Source organism: Esox lucius, chromosome 20, assembly GCF_011004845.1.
Source record: "Esox lucius isolate fEsoLuc1 chromosome 20, fEsoLuc1.pri, whole genome shotgun sequence".
NCBI lineage: Eukaryota > Metazoa > Chordata > Actinopteri > Esociformes > Esocidae > Esox > Esox lucius.
The window spans coordinates 25,414,804-25,441,169 of NC_047588.1; the positions used below are offsets into that span (position 1 = coordinate 25,414,804).

The 26,366-nt window shown below is 43.1% G+C and overlaps 1 protein-coding gene across 1 annotated transcript; it reads right to left on the reverse strand.

Moving 5' to 3' along the window:
* Positions 1-619: 619 nt before the first annotated feature.
* On the reverse strand, positions 620-26,366 carry bcl3 (BCL3 transcription coactivator). The gene is made up of 9 exons (XM_010894132.5): positions 24,905-26,366; positions 23,877-24,030; positions 12,728-12,836; positions 7,695-7,896; positions 4,933-5,021; positions 4,697-4,774; positions 4,313-4,480; positions 1,265-1,382; positions 620-1,149 (listed from the first exon to the last, which is right to left on the reverse strand). Exons 1-9 carry the CDS (start codon positions 25,584-25,586, stop codon positions 620-622), a joined length of 2,130 nt encoding a protein of 709 aa, XP_010892434.1. The 5' UTR covers positions 25,587-26,366.

Here is a 26,366-nt window from a genome sequence, read left to right on the forward strand (position 1 = left end):
TGGGTAGTTCTGTGGCTAAGAAGAAATAGCAGTCTTTAGGATATTAACTTTATGTAGAAAAATATTTATTCTTGGTCACTAACACAAATATTAAAATCCACACAAAATATAATAAGACTTAGCTAAACACTCTGAATTGGGTCTAATGTGGAAGCTGTACCAACATTCATCCTTCCACTGGTAAGCTCCATTGCATAACCTTTCTTTACAAATACATATGCATAATAAATCCATCTGGGAGCTCCAGTCTCTGATTTCAGTCATAGTGGGATAGACTAAATTCTCCTACTTGAGTATTAAACAAGTTCAAGTCTCACAATAACTTAAAGCGGTGTGTATATATATGAACCCTGAATTGATATTGCCAAACCACTGCCTGCTGTGTTGGCGCTTGGGCGCTATCCTCCATAGGACTGAATGGAATTCTGTGGTATTTCAATGTTTCAAGGACAGAATGACATGCTTTTTGTTGATCAACTGAAGAAAGTTATATTTGAAGAAAAAAAGACTCCTTGTCCTGCATCTCTATTGGCCAAAAAAACATCAGCTGTATCACCAGGGTTTATACACATCATTTGGTAAAACTTAAATCGCACACGCCGTAAACCGTACCTCTCTGTCAACTTTCACCTTTGCCCCCACTGCTGCTGACACTCATGGTGGATACATCCGATTGGTCACTGCAGCGACTGGAGGGGCGGGACTGGCCAAGGGCTATTTGGGAGACGGGATAGACGGTGGCTTGGTGAGGTAAATTGGTGTGTAGGAGGATAATGTGATGCTCTGAATGAAGATGTCTCTGGAGGCCAGGGGAGTGATAGGATGGGTTGCCTGATAGTAAAGGCTCTATTTGGGTCTCAGTGATTGGGGACTGGTGTGGCAGTGCAGAAATGTAGCTATAGGTCAGTGGGTAGGCCCTTCTCTGGCTCACGCTGATGTCCATTGTTGTCACGCTGTCAGAGCCAAGCCTGACCTGCAGCTGCTCCTCCTGGATCTCCATTGGAGACTGGCTGCCTGAAAGGCTCTCAGCTGATTGGCTGTGTGGAGAGGGAGTAGGAGGTGCCCTGGGGGAATGGGATTTGCTGCGGTGGAGAGGCGGAGCCATCGGAGCTGGCGAGTGGCCGAGGCTGTGGTTGGGAGAGGAGGAACCTGAGAACACAGGCGTGTGATCAGTTAGCCGCATAAGTCCGAATGCTCGATACCCATGCGTTGTGTAACGGCGCATGCACTCGTTTTCATGCGAGGGTGTGTCTGCTCTCCTCACCGGAAACTCTGCTAGGTGAGTGGAGCGCATTCCTTTGGGGTGAGAAGGACAGGCACTGCTGCTCCTGAGGTTTGGACTGCTGGTTTCTGGAGCCCCTCCCTCGTAGCACATCTGTTACCTGATGAGGTAGATCAAATGGATTGGTTGCCACAGAGGACATGCATCAACATGGATGCACTGAAAATAACTGCACATACTGCTTCTGTGGGACATGCTGCTGAGTAATATTTGCCTCCCTGGCACCAATGATTTGTGTTATTGGCATCATTTCTTATTCTGTGTTGTTGCTTTATTGTTGTGACGATTACATTAATTATGAGTACCAACTGTAGATCACTGGTTTCAACCTAAGGTCTGCAGTCCACAGTAAAGTGGAGTATTCGTCACACAGATTGGAATGTTTTGTTAGTATAGGTAGTTTTAAATTCTGACAGTGCTAATTGTGATTTTAAAATCTAATTTGTGCTGCTAATTTGAGACATTTTGTTTAAAAAAAACTCAGCTTAGAGAGGGCCGTTTGTTGAGCTTTAAACAGGGAATTCACGGCTCGTGTTGTTATGTACCCTATGTTTGTGATTATGCTGAGTGTCATTGTAAAACTGAGCTGGGCTTTGTTGAAAGGTTGTATGTCTAAAGGGTGTCCACAAGAGGGTGCCATTGTTTAATAAATGGCAATATATATATATATATATATATATATTATCAAAAGATCATATTCCTTCTCTGAAATTGTATATTGCTTTGGGTTTATTATTTTATTGAATGTGTTTTGGTCTAATGCATTATAGACAGTGTGAGCGTGTGGCTTTTTGGCATCTCCTGGGTGTCCAGGTTGCAGGAGAATGCTACTGGATCATGCCAGCTCAACCTGGACAACATCCAATCATAGGGAAGGGATGCAGTGGAGGCATGTTTTACTGATCAGCGTTACAACATATAACAAATACCTTTGTTACTTAACATGTTCAATCCTTTATAAAATGCATTCTGGATATATAAAACATGAGAAATATTTGTTATCACATTTGTAATTATAAAAATGAATAAAAAGATAAGTCAACAAAACATTAGAATTTTAAACAAAACACATTCATCCCCAGGAAAGAAGGCGAACGGCTGGTCTGTCTTATTTACTAGATATGCGGTTGTTATAAGTCGTGCAATCACCCAATGGGCATCTGCATTTAAATTCCTGACTAGTACGGTCAAGGGCCCTGAAGATGGATTGTCAGCCACCTGCTTGGCTGTCATCCAGACCAGGTGCTGTTTGCTATCGCCATGGCTTGCAAAAGTGGCCATTGCCTTTGTAAAATGACCCACACGCGTGTGCTCTAGCCACGAACTTAACGACAGATGACACAATGCATGAGTTACGTCAAAGTCGAAACAGGTCAATAATTTTTTGCACGGAGGTAAAGATTTCCGCTTTCGTTTGAACTCGTTGTTATCCTTCGCTGCTTTCTTCACTTGAGTGACTCACGCAAGTTTTTATTGAAGACACAGCCATGTGTCACATCACTGCTCAATTCCTGACTGGCTGACAGCACGCAAAAAGCTGCAAGGCGGTTATTTGTGCGTGTGCCGGATTACGAAACAACTGGAGGATGTAGAGATTATAAATATATTTTTTTCAATCTCTTACATTTTTCTTGCAATGGCCCAGTCGGGACAGTGACTTGCTAGTTTTATTAGTCCTGACTTGACTTTTTACTGGCCACCAGGCTATTGTTATTGTTGAGCCCTGCATGCGGTGGAGGCATCTGGTGGAGGCATGTGATGGATGGATGTGGTGGAGGCATGCGGTGGAGGCATGCGGTGGAGGCATGCGGGTGGAGGTATGTGGTGGAGGCATGCAGTGGAGGCATGTGGTTGGAGGCATGCGGTTGGAGGCATGTGGTGGAGGCATGCGGGTGGAGGCATGCAGTGGAGGGATGAGTTGTCTACTTTTTGAGCGCAAAGGGTTCGTCTCTGCCTTTGAGACACTGGTCAACTTAGGCCACATCAGGTAAACCATCCTTGTAAGGAGGATGTGTGCATCATCCGCTGGATGACCACTTCTCCCAACATTAGCATGTTTGGATGACCCCCTCACCCATCATTGACATGATTGGATGACCCTCTGTCCAACATTAGCATGTTTGGATGACCCCCTCACCCATCATTGACATGATTGGATGACCCTCTGTCCAACATTAGCATGTTTGGTTGCCCCCCCACCCATCCCTGGTATGATTGGACGTTCCACAGCAAACACAACACTGGACAGGGTCCAACTCCATTTGTTGCATTTGATACGATGGGGTGTAACTCACTGTGGAAGGACACCACCACTTCCTCCACAGACGAGGAGGAACCACCACCAGTAACCACAACCAGTAACCCAAGCCACCTTATCCATGAACATAAACACAACTGAGATTTGTGTGTGAGTGACCTGACTGCCCTTAGGATTGTTTTGTTGGGCTAAAACACTGTCCAAACAGAATCTTGTTAAGGCATCAGCTCAGGTTACACATCCCAGGACCCATGGCATTCTGACGGTTGATGAAGATTTGAGTGCAGATTACAATGAATGGTCTCTCGCTTTTATTACAGTGCATATTTGTTAGTTCGCTACAATCATGTCGAACGGGACTGCTGCAAACATCTGCTGAAGGAAATTATCTAGTAGTTGAGTTTAGATATTAGTCACAAGTAATGGTCTGTCATGTAGCAGTTGTTGAACTGGAAACATTTCACTTATGGATGATTTTTACATCAACAGGAGCAGAAATGGTTTGAAATCACTGTACTTGAGGGAAGCACACACACATATGGGTTTTTTGTTATTTCAACACCAATATCAATCTAACCCACATCAGTTTTGAACATACAAACACATACTAACATAAATTTAGACACAGCCAACGTCTTGGGAATTCGCACACTAAGAATGCATGTCTGTCAGTCACTCGGGATGAAGTTGCACGCTGAATGTAAAGCCACTGATTGTCATCAATATGAAACAGACTGTTCCATGGATACGATACATTAATGACCCCCTCTCACCCTCTTGTTCTTGGCCACCATTGCGGGGGTGTCATTGTGGTAGTTCTTCACGCTGCTGTCAGCCCTGTTCTTCAGAAGTAGCCTGACTGTGTCTACCTGGCCTCGCCCACAGGCACTGTGCAGGGCGGTGTTCCCACTGTATGACTGGCCATTCACGTTACAGTCATTCTGTTGGATTAGGTGGGGTTGATCGAAAAGGGGGAGAATAGGAAAGAAATCACATGACGTTACGACAGATAACTGTATAATGTTTATTTCTTGTAAATGCTTTTCCCAGAAAGGAAACTAAAACTGAAGAGGTGAAAAGGGATCGGCAACAGGCCCTTTAGAACAGCTAAATAGGCAATTCAGTAGAAGAGCTGAGTCACAGACCCGAAGGCTCACCTCAATAAGGAAGTCCACCATGTCAATGTAGTTGTTTTCCACTGCATGTATGAGAGGACTGCGACCACTCTTGATGTCCTGCTTGGAGAGAGGTGTATGGGAAAACTCAGTTGTGAGGACTTGGATTTTCCCCAATTACTTTCTTTGCGGTGTTAGTAAGATCAAAATGATTGTGCAGTGTGTTCATTATGCAATAATGACTTCATAGAGCCCACTGAAAGAGGATGGTGACGGACCATAGCATTGATGTCGGCCCCAGCATCTAGCAGCATTCTGGCCAGCTCCTTGTGTCTACCTTGGACAGCCAGGTGAAGAGGGGTCAAGCCTGGGGTGGGAGAGCAGAGGATATAACACATGCACACACTCTATATAGGGGGCTGAGACTGTGAGGGTTCCAGGGGCTTTCTGCTTAAAAAAAAAAAAGAAGGGAAAACTGTACTGTGCCCAGACATGTCAGGCTAACAAAGAGACCACCTCTTCCCTTCTCTGTCACCCACTACCATGGGACCCACAGCACAAGTCAAACAGGGAGGGTATACGTGGTCACTAATAACAGTGGATTAACCTAAAATCAAATGGGTACTTTCAGAGCATTTTCTCTTAATTCACACCAATCAAAGTCAACTGACAATTTGTAATTTGTGCAACATAGTGAGTGTTGCAACTCTCATAAATATGGGAATTCCCTTCTGAATATCAGGCATGAGTGTTCTAAACATCAAGGGGGGTTAATAGCTTGAGATTACAGTCTACTTCCCAGATGTATTTCTTTTTTGGCCAGTTATATAGTCATTGGTATGTCTATCGCAAAATAGTTGGCCAATGCAAAGAGTGGCAAATCAGCCACACTGAAAATTTGGGTAAATTCAGTGATGTTGAAGTAAACAGTAGTTAAATTTCCGCAACAACTGAGAGGGTTGATGCGCAATGCTTAATTTCTCTCAGCACATACACTGATGAGGCAAGGCTTGTGGGGGGCTCCCGGTCAACAGGGATGAGTACCTACCGACAGTGGTCCGAGGAGGGACGAACCACAAACCGACGACAGGGTGCGCCCTTGATACGCGAGGGCAACAAAAGGCTACCCCGTCTGGTCCAAACCGACGTTCTACTGTGGCACAATCACAGAACATTTGAACGATGGTTACAGGACGAACGTGTCACAACACACAGCGCATCGCACCCTGCTGTGTTGCTGTGTATGGGTCTTTGTATGGGGCTGCGTATGGGGCTGTGTAGCTGCAGACCAGTCAGGGTGCCCATGATCACGAATGTCCACCATTGAAAGTGCGTACAATGGGCATGCGAGCATCAGAACCAGACCTTGGAGCAGTGGAAGAAGGTTGTCTGGTCCGATGAGTCTGTCAAGTCCAATCCACAGTGTTCCACCTTCGCAACTTACCGGACTTGAAGGATCTGCTGTTAATGTTTTGGTGTCAGATACCACAAGACACCTTCAGGGATCTCGTAGAGTCCATCCCTTGGCGGGGTGGCACTGTTCTGGTGCCACGCAGAGGACCAACAGCATATTAGGACCAACAGCAATTAGGTGGTCATACGTTTTGGCTCATCATTGTACAACATTATGACCACCAGCCAAATTAGCAGCAGATCCTTCAAGTCCTGTAAGCAGCGAGATGGAGCCACTGTGGATCAGGCTTGTTGGTCCAGCACCTCCCACATATGCTCAATCAGATTGGGATCTGGGGAATTTGGAGGCCAGGGAAACACCTTGAACTTTTCATCAAGTTCCTCAAACCATTCCCAAACAGTGTGCAGTGTGGTAGGGCGCATTATCCTACTGAAAGAGGCCACTGCCATCAGGGAATACCATTGCCATGAAGGGTTGTACCTGATCTACAATGAAGTTTATGTACAGTAGGTGGCACAGGTCAAATTGAAGTCCATGTGAATGCCTGGATCCCGGGTTTCCCTGCAGAACATTGCCCAGAGTGTCACACTCCCTCCGCCAGCTTGTTGTCATCCCACAGTGCATCCTGGTGCCATCACTTCTCCAGGTAAACGGCACACACGTACATGGCCGTCCACGTGATGTGAAAGAAAACAGGACTCATCAGACCAGGCGACCTTCTTCCACTGCTCTAAAGTTCAGAAACGTGCACGCCCACTGTAGGCTCTGCAGCTACACCGGCCCATACGCAGCAGGGTGAGATGCAGTGTAGGGAATTCACGACGGCCACGACGGCCATGGCCGTTGTTGCACTACACTCTGGCCGTGGTGTGTCCATGAGCAACTGGGAGGTGGGAAATGTCTGACCTCCAAGTAGGAGAAAACGCTTTTTGAAAGCTCCGAGAAGTAACGGTTTGACATCGTTAGACATGGCAGCGTTTGTGGTGAAACATTAGAAAACAAGAATGACTTGCTCTGTGCACAAAATGTCAGTATATCTGTTTTAGATCGTACTCATTAGCACAGGTGACTGTGATGTTAAAGGATACTTCGCAGTTTACTTTTGGGTACCCCACAAGCCTTGTTGTTTCAGAGATGCTTTGACCCAGTCGTCTAGCCATAACAATTTGGCCCTTGTCAAAGTCATGCAGGTCTTTACTCCTTTCCTTTTCTCCTGCATCCAACACATTGACTATGAGAACTGATTGTTCGCTTGCCATCTAATCTACCCAGACCTTGACGTGTGCCTTTGTTAGGAGATGATCAACGTTATTCGCTTCACTTGTGAGTGAACATAATGTTTTGGCTCATCAGTGTACACATGCAGTCTGTGACTGTGAGAGCAAAATCTTGCTCTTTGCATTGTCTATGTTGCTACTCATGGCAATTTGTTTTTGCTGTGTTGACCATTATGGGTAATTTCAACTAAGCTCTTAAATGTACTGAATTGGAATGGAATTCATCCCGGCCTAATACTAGGGGTAGTATTATTGTCTTGAATTTGGGCCCCAATCTTTCATTTCAACAAAACTGAATTCATTGACTGGCCAACCTAGTGGTAGTACTACAGCAACGACAACAACTTACCCTCATAGTTCCTGACCTCCAGACAGGATGAGATAAAGTTGTGTGAGAGGATCACAGATAAGCAGGCTTGCTGACCGTGTTCACAACACAGGTGAACTGCAGTCTGTCCATTACGATCCAAAGCCCCCGGGTCAGCTCCCGCAAGCAGCAACGTCTCCACAAGTCGGGGCTGATGGGTAATCACGGCCAGATGGAGAGGGGTCTGAAAGAGACCAAGAAAGGAAAGACTCATGTCTAGACCACATAACACCACATTGTTTTGTATGCTTGCTGTGCTTGGAACAAATGACTTAATCTGATTACATTTGTATGAATATTTGCTTTCAAAACAGTCTGATTTCTTCTGGGCATGTGGTCAAAAACGTTCCACAAGAATCTTAGTCCTTGCTGCCATTGACTAGGCCATTTCAAAATGTGCATATAAACTGGGTGGTTCAAATTCTGAATGCTGATTGGCTGGAGACGGTGGTATAAGAGACCGTGACATTACATAACTTCTTACGGTACTCTGTGATGTGACTTGCATAAGAGCATCTCTTAGCCATGGTATATTGGCCATATACCTCACCATATACCTCCATCCCCCTGTGCCTTCTTGCTTATGTCTTGGGCATCCTAAACCACCTGAGGAGACTTTCTCAAACTCTCAAAATAGTGTATGGAAGTGTTGTCCTACACGTGTTTAGCACAAGTTAATTGTCACTATATTGCCTTTGACACTTTGACACTAACTACTGTATCTGCCTTGTTGCCCATATTATTTAAGACAAATTGTTAAGTTTTAATTGTCCCAACAACAATACTCAAACACCCTCCACAGTACACGTCTGTTCCAACCTCAGACAAACACACCAGAAGTTGAATCAGGTGTGCTACAATAAATGAGCTGGACTTGGGGAACACTGTTCTGGAGTATGTCGTACCATACTGAAGCAACGAACAACATCAGCCTTGGACAAAGATGAATTGAAGACGGGAATAAAAACCACCAGATGGCAAACAAAACATCAAAGTCCAAAAAGCAAAACAGCAATGACATTAGACTTCAACATTAGCGTGTAGTAAAGATACACTCTTTTATCAAAACCTTAGATGGTTGAATTTGGCTCATCCAATATATAGGAAACTCGGATAAATCAAGGCCAACAATTTGTATGAGCAACTTAAGCTCAGGTCTGATGTCATGAATGACAAGGCTACACCTTGTTTGGGTGTGAGGTGACAGGGACAGGCTTTGTTGTGCAGGAAAGCCTGGGATTTGGGTGATTCCGAAGACTCGCTGCTACGCAGGGGATTACCAGTTCAAATCCCTTGATGGGTTTACTGAAAGCATTTGAGCAATCCAGGATCTTCCAGAGAGTGGCCAGTTATTAGTTGATGGGTAAAACCCACTCGATAACAATGTTTCTATGTCAGTGGTCAAATGTGCAGAGCATCTGATAAATGTTATTAAACCATGCTGAAACAATTGTGAGGTTGCCAGTAAACCTTGGTCATGCTGGAAGGTATTAGGGAAGTCTTGTGAACTGGAATCTACACTTTTAGTCACTAAGGGGTTCTTTATCTGTCCCTATAGGAAAACCTTTTTGATTCCAGGTAAAACCCTTTTTAGTTTAATGTATCCTTGGAACCAAAAAGGGTTCTTTGGAAGGCACCTTTTTAGTTTCTAGAGAGCATTTTTAATAAGAGTGTATCATTAACCATACTCAACAATCACAGCCATCAGTGTTCAGTTTCACTTTGGTTTCATTACATTATGGCCATACTTGTGTGCATGTGTGTCTGTTTGAGTGGGCGGTATGTGGGTGTATGTTCCAGTAAAGAACAGCAATAAAAACACCACTGGCAGCAGAAGACTAACTGGTGATATTCATCCAAAGTCTCAATGCCATTGGCCCTCCCTTCCCGTGAAAACAAACTCCTATTTCCCTGAATCCACAGTGACTCACATCTGTTCTCTCTCTCTCTTTCACACACACACAAACACACACATTTGATAACCCATGCATGAACTACCAACACACAGTCTTAGTCTTAATGTACTTCCTAGTATGTCCCTGAACATGAATCAGCAAAGGAAGTAATCATCAACATGTCACAGTTATAGGGAAATACTAACCCAAGGCTTCTAAAAACACTCAAACAAAGTTCACGGAGTTTATTACTAGCTTCCTGTAAACCATTCCAGGATGACTTCAACAAAAGCAACAGCCGAGATAAGAGGGGCAGATGGAGGGGAGGGGAGGGAGGGGGAGGGAGGGGGGGAGCATTACGGAGGAGAGCCAGGTAGAGGAAGAGGCAGGCGTGCGAGCAGGGGAGAGGGAAAACAAGGGGAAAGACGGGATAAGAGGGAAAATCCCTTCCATCTTCCCCGCTGGCTGTGTCCACAGAGTCCCATTCAGAGCAATGAGCAGACGAACCAGAGGAACAGACAGGAACGGAGGGGAGAGTTCTACGTTTGAGGAAAAGCCCTGAACGGGGGCTTGTGTGCCAAACTAAGATAAGGATACAAAGAATGGGCAGGAGGCAGTAAAAACACTGAGATAGGAGAAAATAGCTGTATGCACAGGGAGTACCTGGAGTGATTTTCAATGTCCTAGAAACTTTCCAAGAAAGACCAACAAAAGTCTTCCATTTGCCAAGAAAAATCATATTACTAAAAACGTTTCGAAGTGTCATACATTTGTATAATTCATGCAGTACATTTTGGAGGGGTAAACACGCTCACCCTGTACTGAGACAAGATCACAGAGAGAGAGAGAGAGAGAGCAAGCGAGAGAGAGAGAGGGAGGGAGAGAGAGAGAGAGAGCGAGCGAGCGAGCGAGCGAGAGAGAGAGGCTAATACAGAAGGGAAAGTCCCTGGTTCTACCCTATGAACCTCAGCACAAGGTATGTTGAGAAACAGCCCAGAGCAAGGGGGGGGGGGTCATGTGACTTCTCGGAATGAGGATACTAACTGCACACGCACATGCCCTGTAGAAGCCTGTGTGGACTTTCTATTTCTTGTTGTAAACTGTGTCACATCATTAAAATTGCTTCATTTGTTTAGAAGCTGCAAAAAATATTTTGCTACACCTGCAACATCTGCGATAATGCATGTGACCAGAGAAATGCTGAAACTTTGAACTACACTGACGACCACAAGCATGCACACCCACACACACAGACACACACACACACACAAAGCATATACAAAGTGCAAACAACAGTAGTATCCCAGACATCCACATCCATTTAGCTAGCTTATCTGAACGGTTTCCACTGTGAGAATGCACATAAAAGTTCATTATTCATCAGACAAATGTGCAATCCAACATCAATGACTTTAGTCTTAAATAATCCTAACGCTCTCATGCGGTGACACAACTGACACCATTTCTATAACACACATCAGTATCAGTGGCCAGAAAGAATTGGGAAACACATCAGTGGCTGTCAGTTTTTGGTTAATAGTAATGAAAATGTTAGTGTGGGAGTGTCGAACAGCTGTTACATAGCAACAGTCATGCAGCACCAAATGCTGCAACTCACAGTACTAATAGTAACACTATCAAACTGATAAATTCCATGACCACTGACATATCGCTTGATTACACAACTAAATACTGGGAAGTCTTTCATTGCTCAAAGATTCTAACTGTGACTTTTTGGGACTAAAAATCTGGTTCTTTAACTGGAGTTGTCAATGGCATAAAATCAAAATAATTTTTCCCAAAGAAATATCTCCTGATACTGTATGATTACCTGGCACTGTCAAAAGAGCTTTGCAGGCTTCAAGATCATGATTTATTGTTTGTAATACTGATAAATAAAGTAAAGCATTTTCCAAAAATGATTCTCAGGCTTGGCAACAGATCTGCGCTAGATAACAAAACCACCTTATCTGGTAGTCAAATCATTGTGGCAAGCATCATATGTCGCAGCCTGGCCTGAAATCTCCCCATGGCACGAATATCTGCAGCCTATCTGCTAGACTATACACTATAGACAGGATATCACTGTAAACGCCTGAGTCTCACCTCAGCGGTGAGAACACACAACAAACGGTGCCGTTATTTCTGGTAAGTGAGTCTGAAAGCCTAGTGCTCAGTGCTACGCTTTCAGAGTTCCGGGTGATTTCTCTGGGGTGGAAGTGGCATTCAAAGGACGTGGTGGCAGCTGACAAGGGATGGGTGTGGGGGGGGGTGGTATCATTTGAAAGTGATGGGAAAAAGACACTACTGGAAGGAAGATGGCTGAATAGAAAATACACAGGTCACAAAACAATGGAGACACAGGATACAGAACACAAAACAACATACAACTTCAGAACACTGAACAAAGAACAAAGGTCACTGAATGCAGAACAGGACCCCAAACATATCAAATGCTTCCCAGCCATGGTTTTGCCTGTGGCTTTACCCAGCAATGGTAAATTCCTGTGCTGGCAACGAAATAACTTTAGAGGCAGCAGGTGGCTAAGGTTAACACACAAGGCCCATGTGAAAGGTCATCGGTTTGAATCCCAGAACCGAGAAGACGACAAATCTTTCTAGTTTTGTCCAGGGGTACTGGGCAATGGTGACCTTGGCTGTGACCCTAAGGTTTCTCAGGGATATGTATCGTTATTTACCAAGAACTTTAAAAACACATTGTTATTTTCAGCAATTAGAGTTAACCTGGGTGCAGTTAGGGTCAACCTGGGGGCAATAAGGTTGAAATGTCTCGCTAAGGAATAGAACAAATGGGTTTCACCATTTCAGTTTCATAAAGAACATTATGAATACCCCCAAAAATGTATTTTTTTATTACTCCTGATAACTGGCAGCCATGGTGTATGTGTGAATATGTGTGTGTGAGAGGCTGTGTGTGTGTGTGTGAGAGAGGCTGTGTGTGTGTGTGCGAGTGTGTGTACGTGTACAATAAAGAGAGGTTGGGTGATGAGGAAATCAAGGACTTCCTCTTTCAGTCCATTCCTTGTTGTTCTGATCTGACCATTTCTGCGAGGAGCTTGGATGCCAGGTTTGTGGGTGGTTTGTGGGTGAGTTTCTGACCTGTCTCAGGTTATTGTAGATGTCTAGGTCTTTGCGTGCCACTTCCAGGAGTTGGATCATTCTGTGGACCAGAGCTTCCTGCCCTTGCACCACAGCTATGTGAAGAGCCCTGCAACACACACACACACACCTGAGTCAGAAATCTGGAGACAAAAATAAAACAGACACACACTCAACCACATTCTTCTCCACACCTATTCAGATGTAAACCGATAAAAGCACCAAAGAAATTCAAACACACAAACGTTGTTTTCAGTGACACACAAATGTTGTATTCCAAACCACACTTGTAAAAGGGCTGGAAATATGTCCTGACACAGAAACCCACTGACCCACCTGACAACACTTTAAGGCATGGGAGGGCTGGGTGGTGTGTGTGTTTGTGTATGTGTGTGCATTAATGAGTGTGTGTGTTTAAACCACAGATTGTGGTGGAAATCTTACACAAGCCTTATATATGTTCTGACAAATTGAGATAAACCCATAACCTTTATATAACCCAATGACTGAAACCAATCATCTGAGATAATCACTGGCCAACTTCACTTGACCTACGACCTGATTCACCACAAATGACAGTTGAGCGAAGAGAATGTATGACACATAATTTTGAATGCTGCAAATGTAAACTGAAAGAACCCAGGCCATACTTGGGAACAGGGAAGGAAAAGTGTGAAGTTCTTGATAAACAAATGTCATCTTTTTTTGTCATTGGCTGATTCCTCTAACTGCAGGTTTGTCTTGATGCAATTTCCTGTAGTATGTGACAATAGCACATAGCACAACTCTGAATGATAATTACTATTATACATTTAAAATATGCAATGAAACCAATAGGAGAAAAAATATTCAAATAATTAAGATTACACAAACATTAATTGCAGTAGGATTGTTGACATTCATAGCGCATTAATTAAAGTTGGCACATGAAATGTGGGCCTTTGTAAGGTCTGTTTGAGACTCCAGGCTATAGCTGTAGGTGCCACTCAGCAACAATTTGGGCTTTATTTTCGACTGAATGCACATTCGTTGGCATTTACGACCTGTTAAGGCCAGCGCTCTGGTATTTTCAAACTGTTGCGTAATAATTGATAATTTACCAGTCTTGTATCAGCTCGCTTAGATGGGATGGGAGAAAATATGTTAGGCATTTCTTTGAAAATAATGGCAAACGTGAAAATGTCATGTTGCATATCTACAAAGGATCTTATAATAAAGATTATTAAAAAAAATAAAAAGAACCATAGATTTTTGTTATAATTTATTTTTTTTAAACCATAGGCCTATCAGAATAATTTACCATCCCAACTTACGGAATGCAAAAGGAGCCATTGTCCATTGAATTAAAGAGGTCAGTGGGTGCTTGGAATCCTGTTTAGACATATAATTTAAAAAGGACTGCATTTCGTTTTCAATTGAGCTATGATTTTGAAAAAAACGCACACTCCACTTTTCTCTTTTGTAAATAGATGTTGCGGGAATTCTGGGAATTCTGATTGCTGTCCATGGTACTGAATGTGCTAAGGTAACGATATGTTTCTGTTTGTTTACGTAACAATTGTCCTCGGCAGAGAAATTATCTTAATGTAATGTTCAGTAGGAATGTCCACGGTTCTGACACGCAATGCCGTTTTGAAATGCAAATACGATGTAGGGTAATATTTCTACGCTGAAGCCTTTCGCTGGCAGCCACTAGGCTTCCTCCTTGTGTGATGATTGGATACGACATGTAGTGGAAAACCACACAGGAATGAGATTGAGTCGGGAGACCAGTGAGTGACCCTTTGTTGATACATGCATATATGCAGGAAGCACCCTTCCAACTGGAACCTTTGGACAGTGTACTTCAGTTAAGAGACAGTAGCCATCAAGTATTCATAGGAAAAGACAAAACTAAATTAATCTGGGAGTGTTCCACTGCCAAGAGAAACATCATCCCTTTCCCAGGCCAGTAAACATCCATACAGGCTACAAAAACAATAACCACTGTTAAAGGTGTTTTCTACCATCTGCGTTCTTGAGTAAACATGGAAGGCTATAAATACGGGTCAACAAAGTCCTCTTCCTTGAATATTCTCCCACAAACATAACTCTTCATTTATACATCCGGTTGGTTCATTGGTGCTAAACTCTAGGGTTACTGTATAGCCCAGAATATAATACATCAGCTAGGAGTTGATAACAACCACATAGAGTAAAATACAGTGAACACAAAACGCGAAGGACCGCATATTTAGCCATAACCTTAATTGCTACAGCGTGCCCAGAGATGTATCATAACGTTAAGTTTAGAGCCTTTGAACTTTCTAAGCCCAATTCAAGAATTGTAGTTTTCCCATAAGGTATATGTATGTTCAACAATACTGAAACATTTCACTAATTGAACATTTTGTTTTGTTTAAGGACACACAAATATAAAAAAAAAAAAATTCATACATTTTGTGTCTTTAGTTTTTAACATTTACCCCATATTTCTGATTAAGGCTGCAGAGCGTTCCAATAAAAAAAAAACTCTTAGGATTAAATTGTGTGAGTTCTACACATTTCTGTCTGGGTTTATGAGGAATCACTCATTAGGGGCTTTCTGAATGTTTTTCTCCTGTATCTTTCTGCTTCCTCCAGTGAATATCAATCAATCATGAAAATAGAAGAGAGAACGATATAACAGGAAATTGGTTAGGGGCATTTCTCAACAGAATTTAAAAGTACTTTGACAGAGAAATTTACCGTAATGTTAGATAGTTTTTTTCAGTGCCACTTCCTGGTCTGTCCTTTCACAGAGTTTACAGTACAAGAAGCAAAAGAAACTATAGATGTTCTGCATTTCTATCCACAGCATATAAGTCTAAAGACAAGAGCATTAGCATATTTGCATACTGCAAAGAGGAAATGGAAGAAAACTAATATACATTTGTCCTACTAACAAAGAGACAACCATCTTTCATGCATTCATTTTTTTCTCATCCACTTTGTTTGCTTTATGAATCTAGTGTCAAATGGTAATAAATGTCCAATTTTGTCTCTAACAGACATGTGAAAACGACAGACAAACACAACCTACGTCATCAACCTACGTCACTGGAGGCCTACAGCTGGGCTAGTAGGACAAACACTGAATTAATACGATGGATAGAACAATACCTTTTTATTTCTATTTAAACTAGAGCAACTACAACTGATTGTGGTGGTCTTAATTACTCACCCATTTCAACAAAAACATATATTATAATATTTCTCTAATATAGACTTTTTTGTACCTTTTGCACTGCTATCATCAAAAATGCTCTACATAGGAATGCATTTACACAGGCACTCAGAGTGTCTGGATGGATGAGTCTTCCACAAAACAGCCATATCACAAAATACAAAATATTTGCCACAGAGAGATAAACACCTCTCCCTCTTTTGACTTGACCTGACAGCCACGTGACAAAGCAGAACTTGCGTTTGGCCTTGTGTGTTGTCGGTTCTTTCCTCCAAGCTCCCCTTTCCTGTAACTCAGATCAACACACACTGTAAAAACATACCCCACACCACACTGAAAAGATTCTGCTGATCAAATCAGTGCAATTCACTGCCAACAGCAGAGAACCCTGCATTCCATGGCTGGCTTTTCTTTGAAGCTATGAAAGGTAGTTGGATGGGAGCCCAGATGCTGATGGAAGTGGTGCTGGAGGGCCAATGTCAATGCCCCAGGGAATCGAAGGGCACGTTAGGGTGTCGTCTTTCGGCTGGAGACGTTTAACCAGTGGCATAGCTGATGTGTGATGACACTTGCACAAACAGGTTGCTGCCCATTACCCAGGGGGATGTCAATGACACACACTGGTTGTGGATGAAGTGGTTTACCCCCTTACTATGTAGAGTGTTTGGAGTACCTCAGTGCTTTGAGCACCGAAAAAGCCCCACCATAATCAATGTGAGCACTCAGTGATTGCAGTGATAAGTCGTGCCTTATTGAATAAATATAAACACTCAAATGCTCAGGGGCCTAAACCCATTTATCGAATCAATCACTTTTGGCAAAACCTTAAACAAGTTCAGGTAGTTAGACGCCACTCGCAAATCACATTCACTCCGTTTGCAAAACACATTCTCACTCACTACAACAAATATCTCAGCGTGATGCACTTGTGTTGCAAAACAGTAACAACGTGCGGCAAAATGGTAAACACAACAACCACACAGTCGTCATTGATTACACACAATGACTCCCACTTGTTTCTAATGATGGGCTCAAACCAATGGTACAGAATGTAAGCCAGTTCAGAGTGCACTGGTGGCACAGGTGCATTGAATGTTGATACCAACAATGGATAGAAACAATCTGAGTGGCCAAAGGGGCAACATGTGTGTAATAGGTGGTGGATGAGGAGGAAGACCAAGAATAGCAATTTCTAATGAAATTCAGGCAACTGATAGACCATGTTCTGGTTAATCTAATGAGAGTGAGGGAGGCAGGACAAAGAGTACAACCCAATTTGAGCTGATTCTCTGTGGCCACCATAATCAGGACATTCAGAGAAGAGAACAGGTCCATGTTTCTTTTCTTTTGGTAATTGGAAGTTTACTGAATACATTTGATTCACTACATGATCACTTTGTCAATAGAAAAACTTTCTTACCATACAACACTTAACATACAGTGGGGATACACTGCCGATTTTGCAGGTTTTCCCACTTACAAAGCATGTAGAAGTGTGTAATATTTCTCATTGGTACTCTTCAACTGTGAGTGACGGAATCTAAAACAAAAATCCAGAAAATCACATTGTATGATTTAAGTAATTCATTTGCATTTTATTGCAAGACATAAGTATTTGATACATCAGAAAAGCAGAACTTAATATTTGGTACAGAAACCTTTGTTTGCAATTACAGAGATCATATGTTTCCTGTAGTTCTTGACCAGGTTTGAACACACTGCAGCAGGGATTTTGGCCCACTCCTCCATACAGACCTTCTCCAGATCCTTCAGGTTTCGGGGCTGTCGCTGGGCAATACGGACTTTCATCTCCCTCCAAAGATTTTCAATTGAGTTCAGGTCTGGAGACTTGCTAGGCCACTCCAGGACCTTGGGATGATTCTTAAGGAGCCACTCCTTAGTTACCCTGGCTATGTGTTTCGGGTCGTTGTCATGCTGGAAGACCCAGCCACGACCCATCTTCAATGCTCTTACTGAGGGAAGGAGGTTGTTGGCCAAGATCTTGCGATACATGGCCCCATTCATCCTCCCCTCAATACGGTGCAGTCGTCCTGTCCCCTTTGCAGAAAAGCATCCCCAAAGAATGTTTCCACCTCCATGCTTCATGGTTGGGATGGTGTTCTTGGTGTGGTACTCAACCTTCTTCTTCCTCCAAACACATCGAGTGGAGTTTAGACCAAAAAGCTCTATTTTTGTCTCATCAGACCACATGACCTTCTCCCATTCCTCCTCTGGATCATCCAGATGGTCATTGGCAAACTTCAGATGGGCCTGGACATGCGCTGGCTTGAGCAGGGAGACCTTGCGTGCACTGCAGGATTTTAATCCATGACGGCGTAGTGTGTTACTAATGGTTTTCTTTGAGACTGTGGTCCCAGCTCTCTTCAGGTCATTGACCAGGTCCTGCTGTGTAGTTCTGGGCTGATCCCTCACCTTCCTCATGATCATTGATGCCCCACGAGGTGAGATCTTGCATGTAGCCCCAGACCGAGGAAGATTGACCGTCATCTTGAACTTCTTCTATTTTCTAATAATTGTGCCAACAGTTGTTGCCTTCTCACAAAGCTGTTTGCCTATTGTCCTGTAGCCCATCCCAGCCTTGTGCAGGTCTACTATTTTATCCCTGATGTCCTTACACAGCTCTCTGGTCTTGGCCATTGTGGAGAGGTTGGAGTCTGTTTGATTAAGTGTGTGGACAGGTGTCTTTTATACAGGTAACAAGTTCAAACAGGTGCAGTTAATACAGGTAATGAATGGAGAACAGGAGGGCTTCTTAAAGAAAAACTAACAGGTCTGTGAGAGATTAAATTTTTACTGGTTGGTAGGTGATCAAATATTTATGTCATGCAATAAAATGCAAATTAACTATTAAAAAATCATACAATGTGATTTTCTGGATTTTTGTTTTAGATTCCGTCTCTCACAGTTGAAGTGTACCTATGATAAAAAGATCTTTACATGCTTTGTAAGTAGGAAAACCTGCAAAATCGGCAGTGTATCAAATACTTGTTCTCCCCACTGTATAGAAGTAATGTCCATTGCTATTTTCACTGTATGTATACGGTTGTATGTGCATTTTCCCTTTTTGAAGAATTGCAAGACTACCACAAGAGGGTGGAAGGACTGCTATGTTATCTCAACAACAAGAAGCTCCCACGTTGATATGGTCCATCAAAATAATGCCAACTCTAACCTACTAACCTACTGTTACTGTAAACTGCACTATATTGTAGGGCATGTAAATCAGAAGTGCATACAAATACGGTACAGCAGTCTGTCTTTTTGTGTCACTTACTAAACTACTTATTTATCTGCTTTTACATAAAGAGAGTGTTTGAATTGGATTCCTTAGAAAGGCCCCGTGAATACATGTCTGTAGTAGAAACTGGGTTCAATCTGGTGCAGAGAAGGAGAGGCAGGTGAAGCGTCAGTAGGCAGTGCATGCTGTCTGTGTGGTGGTTTGGAACAATGTCAGCTTTCACAGTGTTGTCTGGACACTCAAGTGATTCAACGTGAACCAGCGATTCATAAATGTTTGCCTTCCTTCATACGGTCCTTTCCTAACCCAATAGAAGATGTTTTCTCGCCATGGCGACGGAAGGTCTATGACCCAGTGGCAGAGCTTAGCTTTCTCTCCCATGGGTACGAACCTTAGCCGCGGAGGCCCCCTACCACCAACCCCCATCGCAAAAGTCTTGCTACCTGACTTCCCTACAGATTATATAAATATTTAATACTATTCTGCCAAAAATGTATGTAGATTTCACGTGCCATGATGAACACAAGCTTGTTATTAGGCTACAACAAAACCTTCCTGCAGTTACAAAACTTCGCTGTTAGCTGCTTTTGGACCAGGATCATAACTGTAATCTCCTTTCGCTATAAGATGCAATGCTGCTCCTGTTACTGTAAGGTCAGATCTATCAATTTTCTCTTGTTTCTGCTGCTCAACATCTTTACTAAAGATGTTTCTCAAGGGCACGTATCATTATATTACATTTTTCCTTCCACTAAGTGGCAGACATATCTACGTTCCATTTTCTACTGTTCAGATCCTTAGCAAACGAGCCGACAAAATCCGACGTTATACCCAGGGTTGCCAGATTCATGGACAATATAGGCCCAATCACCTGCGGACTCCACATAAAAACCACACACTGTCATTAAAAATAGCCCAATTATGGGGGAACTGTCCCATTTGGCAACGCTGGCTACACTCCCAAGGTAACAGATTGGTCGATCATACAAACACATTATGAAATCATAAAAAATATAGATGTTTATCAGTTCAATCTCAGCTAAATTGTAATAAGCAAATTATCCAGAATATGATTTTATTCTGCTTGCTATATCTTTTCAACAATAAGATTAAATCCTTGTGGGCCCCTGTGATTGGCTCCCATGGGTGCCCATTTAAGCTCTGCCTCTGCTATGACCGGAACCCATACAGCAGGGAAAATGTTTTGTAGGCGATGAAATTGGCCTGTGGTAACATAAGGTGTGGAGTGTTGTCAAGGCTTGATCTGGCACACTGGAGGGCTTTCTCCCCGATCGCCTGTGATGTTGACCAAGTCCTCTGGCTGGACCCGACACAAAGACATGATGCTGAGGCAGAATTCATCTTTCATTGACTTTGATTTTGCAGTTGCACAACATTTTTGAGTTTACTGTATTATGCTTCTCATTATGAGTTTTCTTTGTTCTTTGGGCATTTGCAGTTACCATATTCTTTGTTCTTTATAGTTACCATATGATTATGCAAGTGCTGAATATACAGACATTCAATATTGTATTGCTTGCAGTATTTACAGTACACAATATATTCACTGTACTAAGCTGTGATTATTATACTTCTGTTGAACTGCAAAATGCATTTACTATATACAATTACAAAAAAAGAATTGTGTAACTACATGCCCTGAACAATGTTTTCTCAATGTGTTTTGTAACATCTAATGAATGCTTCTTAGTGTTTATATATTAACTGGCTGTGTATGATCTGAAAGCATTGTTTGATTTTGTGATTTTGAGGCGACTGTTTGACTTTGCCAGAAGAGCCAGGGGTTTTGTGAATGTAGTTTGAAGATTTGGTTCTATGTTAAAAGCTCTGAAAATAAGGGTGAAGGATATTAAGAAATGTATCTTGGCAACTGTGATAAATTGTAACACCTGAACTAGTAACAAGTGTCCATTCAGTGCCAAAGAACATTATTGAACAAATCGTCCCTGTCTCTCTCTCAGTCTCTCTCTCTCTCTGTCTTTCTCTTAAGATGAAACTGTGCTTTCTCCTGTTCCTGGAAGTGGGGCAGACCACAGCCCCAGATAACCCAGAGCACACTGACGCAGGATTGCTTGGCTGTACTCACACACATCACACAGAGTCAGTGGTGTGCACGCAGTGGCGTACATGTGGTATCCTGTATGGGTGGGGGGTACTGTGGCAAGCAGACCAGCTGACAGAGGGATGACGTTGACATGAAGGCAAGCATAGTAAACAAAAGGGAACCAGAGACACACCACACCCCATCTTACAAGAAATCACACCCAAAACTAGAGGCAGAGATGTACTTTTTGCTATGGCAGCAGTATGACCACTACATCCAGTATATCAATCTTCTGATGAAGCACAGCGGTGAGCCAGGGTTGTGAGATAACGATGCGTGTGGCTTGCTAAACATTTCTGAAAGTTTCTGCAGTTCCCACCAGAATTCTATTAGCAATTCCACGCCTCACAGAAACACGTGTGCAGAATGTTGCCACACCACTGCCCTAACTGACTTCACACCTGTTGCTCAGTCAAGGCAGAGACAATGAACAGAGAAGACCAAGACGGAGAGAAGTGAGAGAAAAAGTGTAAGGGGAAAAGGAGGGATGAGGAAAGTGATCAAAAACAGATAGAAGGAAAGGGTAAGAGAGCGAAAGAGACGGGCTAGAGAAAGTGAGAGGGCTAGAGAAGGAGAGAGAGAAAGAGAGAGAGAGAGAGAGAGAGAGGTAAAGACAGTGAGCGAGAGGGGTAGAGAGGTTTGGAGAGGGAGTGTGTGAGAGGAAAGTGAAGTACAGAGAGTGTGTTACAGGGGTCAAGAGAGAGGGAGAGAATGTGAGAGAACGGAGAGCGAGTGAGAGGGATGGTGAGAGAGTGAAAAGGAGAGAGAGAGAGATGGATGAGGGAGATAGAGAGAAAGCGGTAAATGAGGAAGTGGGGAGCGGATGTTTGGGTTTTTGAGACAATTCATTCAAAAACACTGAAAGAGAAAAGATACAGACGACAGAGACACCTGAGAAAACCACAGTCACACATTTGAGATGCACACGCTCGCAGGTTTTCCCGAAACTGAGGGGCTCAGTTACGCTGAGAACTGAGGATTGACACCCCATTGACGTAAGCACAGACACGCACAGCCACACACACGCACACACACACACACACACAGTTGGGGATGATGGGGGGCTGAGAATCAGAGCATTTTTCTGCTGAACTCTACATTTCATCAGACAGAACACAGCAAGAGTAGACGAAAAGCCAGTGAAAAGAGTACTTTACAATGTAACACTTTATGCAAGCCTCAAAAGAATAGCATGGAAATGCAATCAACATCTTAATGCAGTTCCTTAAAGGTCTTGTGATAGCAAGGTGGTTTTATTGCAGACTGATTGCAGTGCAGGTCCCTGGGCCTTGTATTACATGAAATCATCAAGCAAAACATCTGAGTCTCAAGACACGCAGACCCATCTGTACATACACCACCATCTGTCTGTTGTGATAGAATGCAAATGCAAGTGACACACAGTATTGAAACTATCATAATATGACATTACAATGCCATTCCTGGATGGGCTTGTGATCTCAGTCACATGAGCATAATGGTACCACCTTCTCATTTGTGTTGGCTGCAAGGTGGGTGTTAAGGTGTTGAACATTTGGGCATCCATGCATGACGTTGGCATTTACATGTGGTTGAGTGTAGCCCACCTGACCTTAACCTCTAAATGTCTCTCCTTACGATAAATCCCAGAATCTTCCTCACCTAGTAATATTCTCTCCCTGAGCAAAGAATGAAGTCCAATAATGAAACAGAGACAGGAAGTGAAATGACAGTCAAGAATGTAGTGTGGTGGGGTAAGGAAACGATACAGAGCCCACTCTCTCACAGCCCTACAACACCATAACTCCGCAAAGCCAGGCGTATCAGCAAAACAATAAGAAAGAAGGCACCCTGGCACTGTTGCAGTCCTCAGGATTGAGTGCAAAATCCTATGAATGGAAAACATAAATCTTCTGTTGAATAATCATCATTGTCTCCTGCTCCGTTTAAAGTTAGGAGGACATGAGATCTTGGCCAACACTAGGCCAAGTACCAGGCTTGAAAGATTCATTGCTGTCCCTGTCCAAAGTCCTCCTGTTTGTGTTGCAGATCAAGACAACACCTGACGATTCCAGCTGCCACTCTGCTGACCCCCCCCCTCCCCCACACACACACACACACCTGGGTTGTCCCTGTCCTTGTCAACCTGGTCATGCTGCTGACCTGGATTTGATTTTACAGACTCTGGACACAGCCCACAAGCATTTATTAGTTAATACAATTGGTAATCCTAAAATGTTCACCTGGCACAGCCGGAAGAGGTCTGGTCACCCCTCTGAGCATGGTTCCTCTCTGGGTTTCTTCCTAAATTTCTGCCCCTTCTAGGGAGTTTTTCCTAGCCACTGTGCTTCAACACTGTTGTTGCTTGCTCCTTGGAGTTTAAGGCTGCGTGTTTTGTAAAAGCACTTTGTGACAACTGCTGATGTACAAAGGGCTTTATAAATTAATTTGATTGATTGATTGACCAGCCCATACCTTCAAGTATGGGCCAGGGTCAGAATGGGGGACCCACTGAGTGGTCCTGAATCAACAAGCATTTTACGATGCTCTGACTGAAGTTGAATGTGATTTTCAAACATACGTGTCACCGTCATCGTCTTGGCGCGTTGCCACGGTAACATCAGCCAGCAGGTGTTCAGTGTGTTCCTGGTGGTGTAGAGGGGGCGGGAGGTGGGGGACAGGTACACTCACGACCAGTGATGACATGCTGGGCCATGGGTAGAAAGGGTAGGGACCTGGCAAACAGACAGAGAAAAAGAAAGGGAAGTGAGTTGGAGAGAAAAGAAAAAGAGAGAGATGGGCAGGGGGTATTTCATGTTCGCTACAAGGCTATGAAGGAAGGAAAGTATGGTTTTCAAAAGTGACCTATTGATGTTTTTAACGTTGTCAATCATTTATCAGGTAACTAAATTCCCTGAAAGGGCTGGATAAAGAGTCTCTCAATGGGGTTCGTGCTGGGCAGTGGTGAACTACATGTAGCATACAATTTTTTAAATATGATATGCCACATATTCTGTCCATATGTAACCCCAAAGTAATCTTGCAATTTGTTTGTAATCTATGCCTTTGCAGATTTACATTTCATAGCTGTTCCACATAGTAGTTTTTCCAAAGTAACTTTAGTTAAGTCACCTTTAATTTTCTAGGCGTAGCTCTAATTTATTTGACCATACTTTCGTGTGAATTAATTGGTAGCTTGGTAACTATATTTTCAAAGAAGCATCCCCAACATTGCTGGGATTCCAGAGCAGGACTAGCCATAATTGTTCTATGGGTCGCTAACACACCTAACTATTACTTTAACCCCAAAAACCTAAAAGTACCCAAGTATCCAAATGAAACTTTTTGGGGTAAGGGACCCAAAATGTCTCTAGGTGAAATATAATTTTTTTGACATGCTTTTCCCCCATTAGGCTCATAAACAAACTCACGCACACCCAAGCTCACACACTATGGCAGAACATTCAAATCAGGAAAAACTCCACTAGGGTCAGTGACTGGTCGAAGGATCATCATTGACATTTTTAAAGACCGGTCGCCTAAATGCATTTTTCTTCTTTGACGTTGCCAAAAACTTTTTACTTTTTTAAAAGAGGGAGCGCAACTTACAGTAAGGCTGGTGTGGTTGTATATGACGAACCGGGCCGATGGTATGTTGTCCATTATCAAAATTGTTGGAGGTAGACAATTCTTGTCTTTGCGGGACTGATGATGAGGAATCCCTGATATCACTGTAGTCTGTCTTTACAACTTTTGGGGGACTCTTTCTGCAATGCAACTCCGTATTTTTGTCGGGCGATAAGCGATCCTCTCCTCCGGTTTGCGTAGGCCTACGAGACAGTCCCAAAGTCTCCTGTCCGGTATTGTATGGTCGTTTTCTAAAAGGAAGCCTGGATCTGTCCACTGTGGCTCTGTCTGGAGTGCTGTTCTCTCCAGAGATCGCTTCACCTTTAGACAAGGTCGGGGTGAATCGCGTGTTAAAAGTTGCAGTGGGTGAGTGTTTTTTCTCCAGAACTTCCGGGCTCCCCGTATTCACAGGACGTTTCATTAAAAATGTTCCACAAGGATGCTCCAGTGACTCCACCTTGGGGCTGGGATTTGTGTTTGGCGAGTCAACATGCTTGTAGAGGGCAGCTGTATTCTGCACTTTCAACCCGACGTTGTCCCTAGAACGACCTTTACAAGCCGGAGTCTTGTCCGCGCCGCTCCCACGCTCACTGGTTCTTGTGCACAGATCCAGCGGCGCTGTGGTTAGAGTCTGGTGACTGTTCATGGTCATAGTCCTCGGCATTAACACGGAGCAAACTTGGCATATCCTGGAATCCTCAGGTTTTATGACGTCTCAAAACATAGCTTTGAATACATGTAAGAACTCAATTGTTTTTCCTGTAGCCTATCCTGAGCGCACTCCTCTCCATGAAAATGTCTAAATGTTGGTTCGTACTGCAAGTTCAATTGTGTAATTTTCCATGCCAAAACAAGATTGGTTTCTTGACGCTTGAACTATTTTACAAAATCCATTAATTGTCATTTTAAGATTATTAATGTTAACTAAGTCTTATCATTTAGGCATCAGACCACGGATTGTGGCAAATGCTCAGAATTTAATGACAATGATATAGCCTACCGAAAAGCCTTACTGACCGTACACCTGCAATATAGTAGATAGGCAAGTGAAGAAAGTCTGCACGTTAGTACGCTATTATGTTCTTGCTGTTAATGCACCTTATCAAATAGTCCGCAAACTATCTCTCTCTCTCTCCCTCTTTCACTCACTCACTAACTCTCATTCACACAACCATGTCTGCGAAACTGGGGCTTTCCCTGAGAATGAACGATTCTTCTTCCTGTTTGCAGACTGAAACGCTCACAGTATTGTTTAGCCAAAGCCTTTAAAAATCAAAAGATTACTGCAGGCAACCTTGATGAAAGTGTTAGAGGTAAATTTGACATGCCATTGATTCATTCAAATGTTAACATTCGTATTTACACGATTAAAGGGGAATCGTGTTAATAATAAACGCCTTGTAGCCGATAGCGTTGACGACACTAACTCAGAACTGTCATTGGA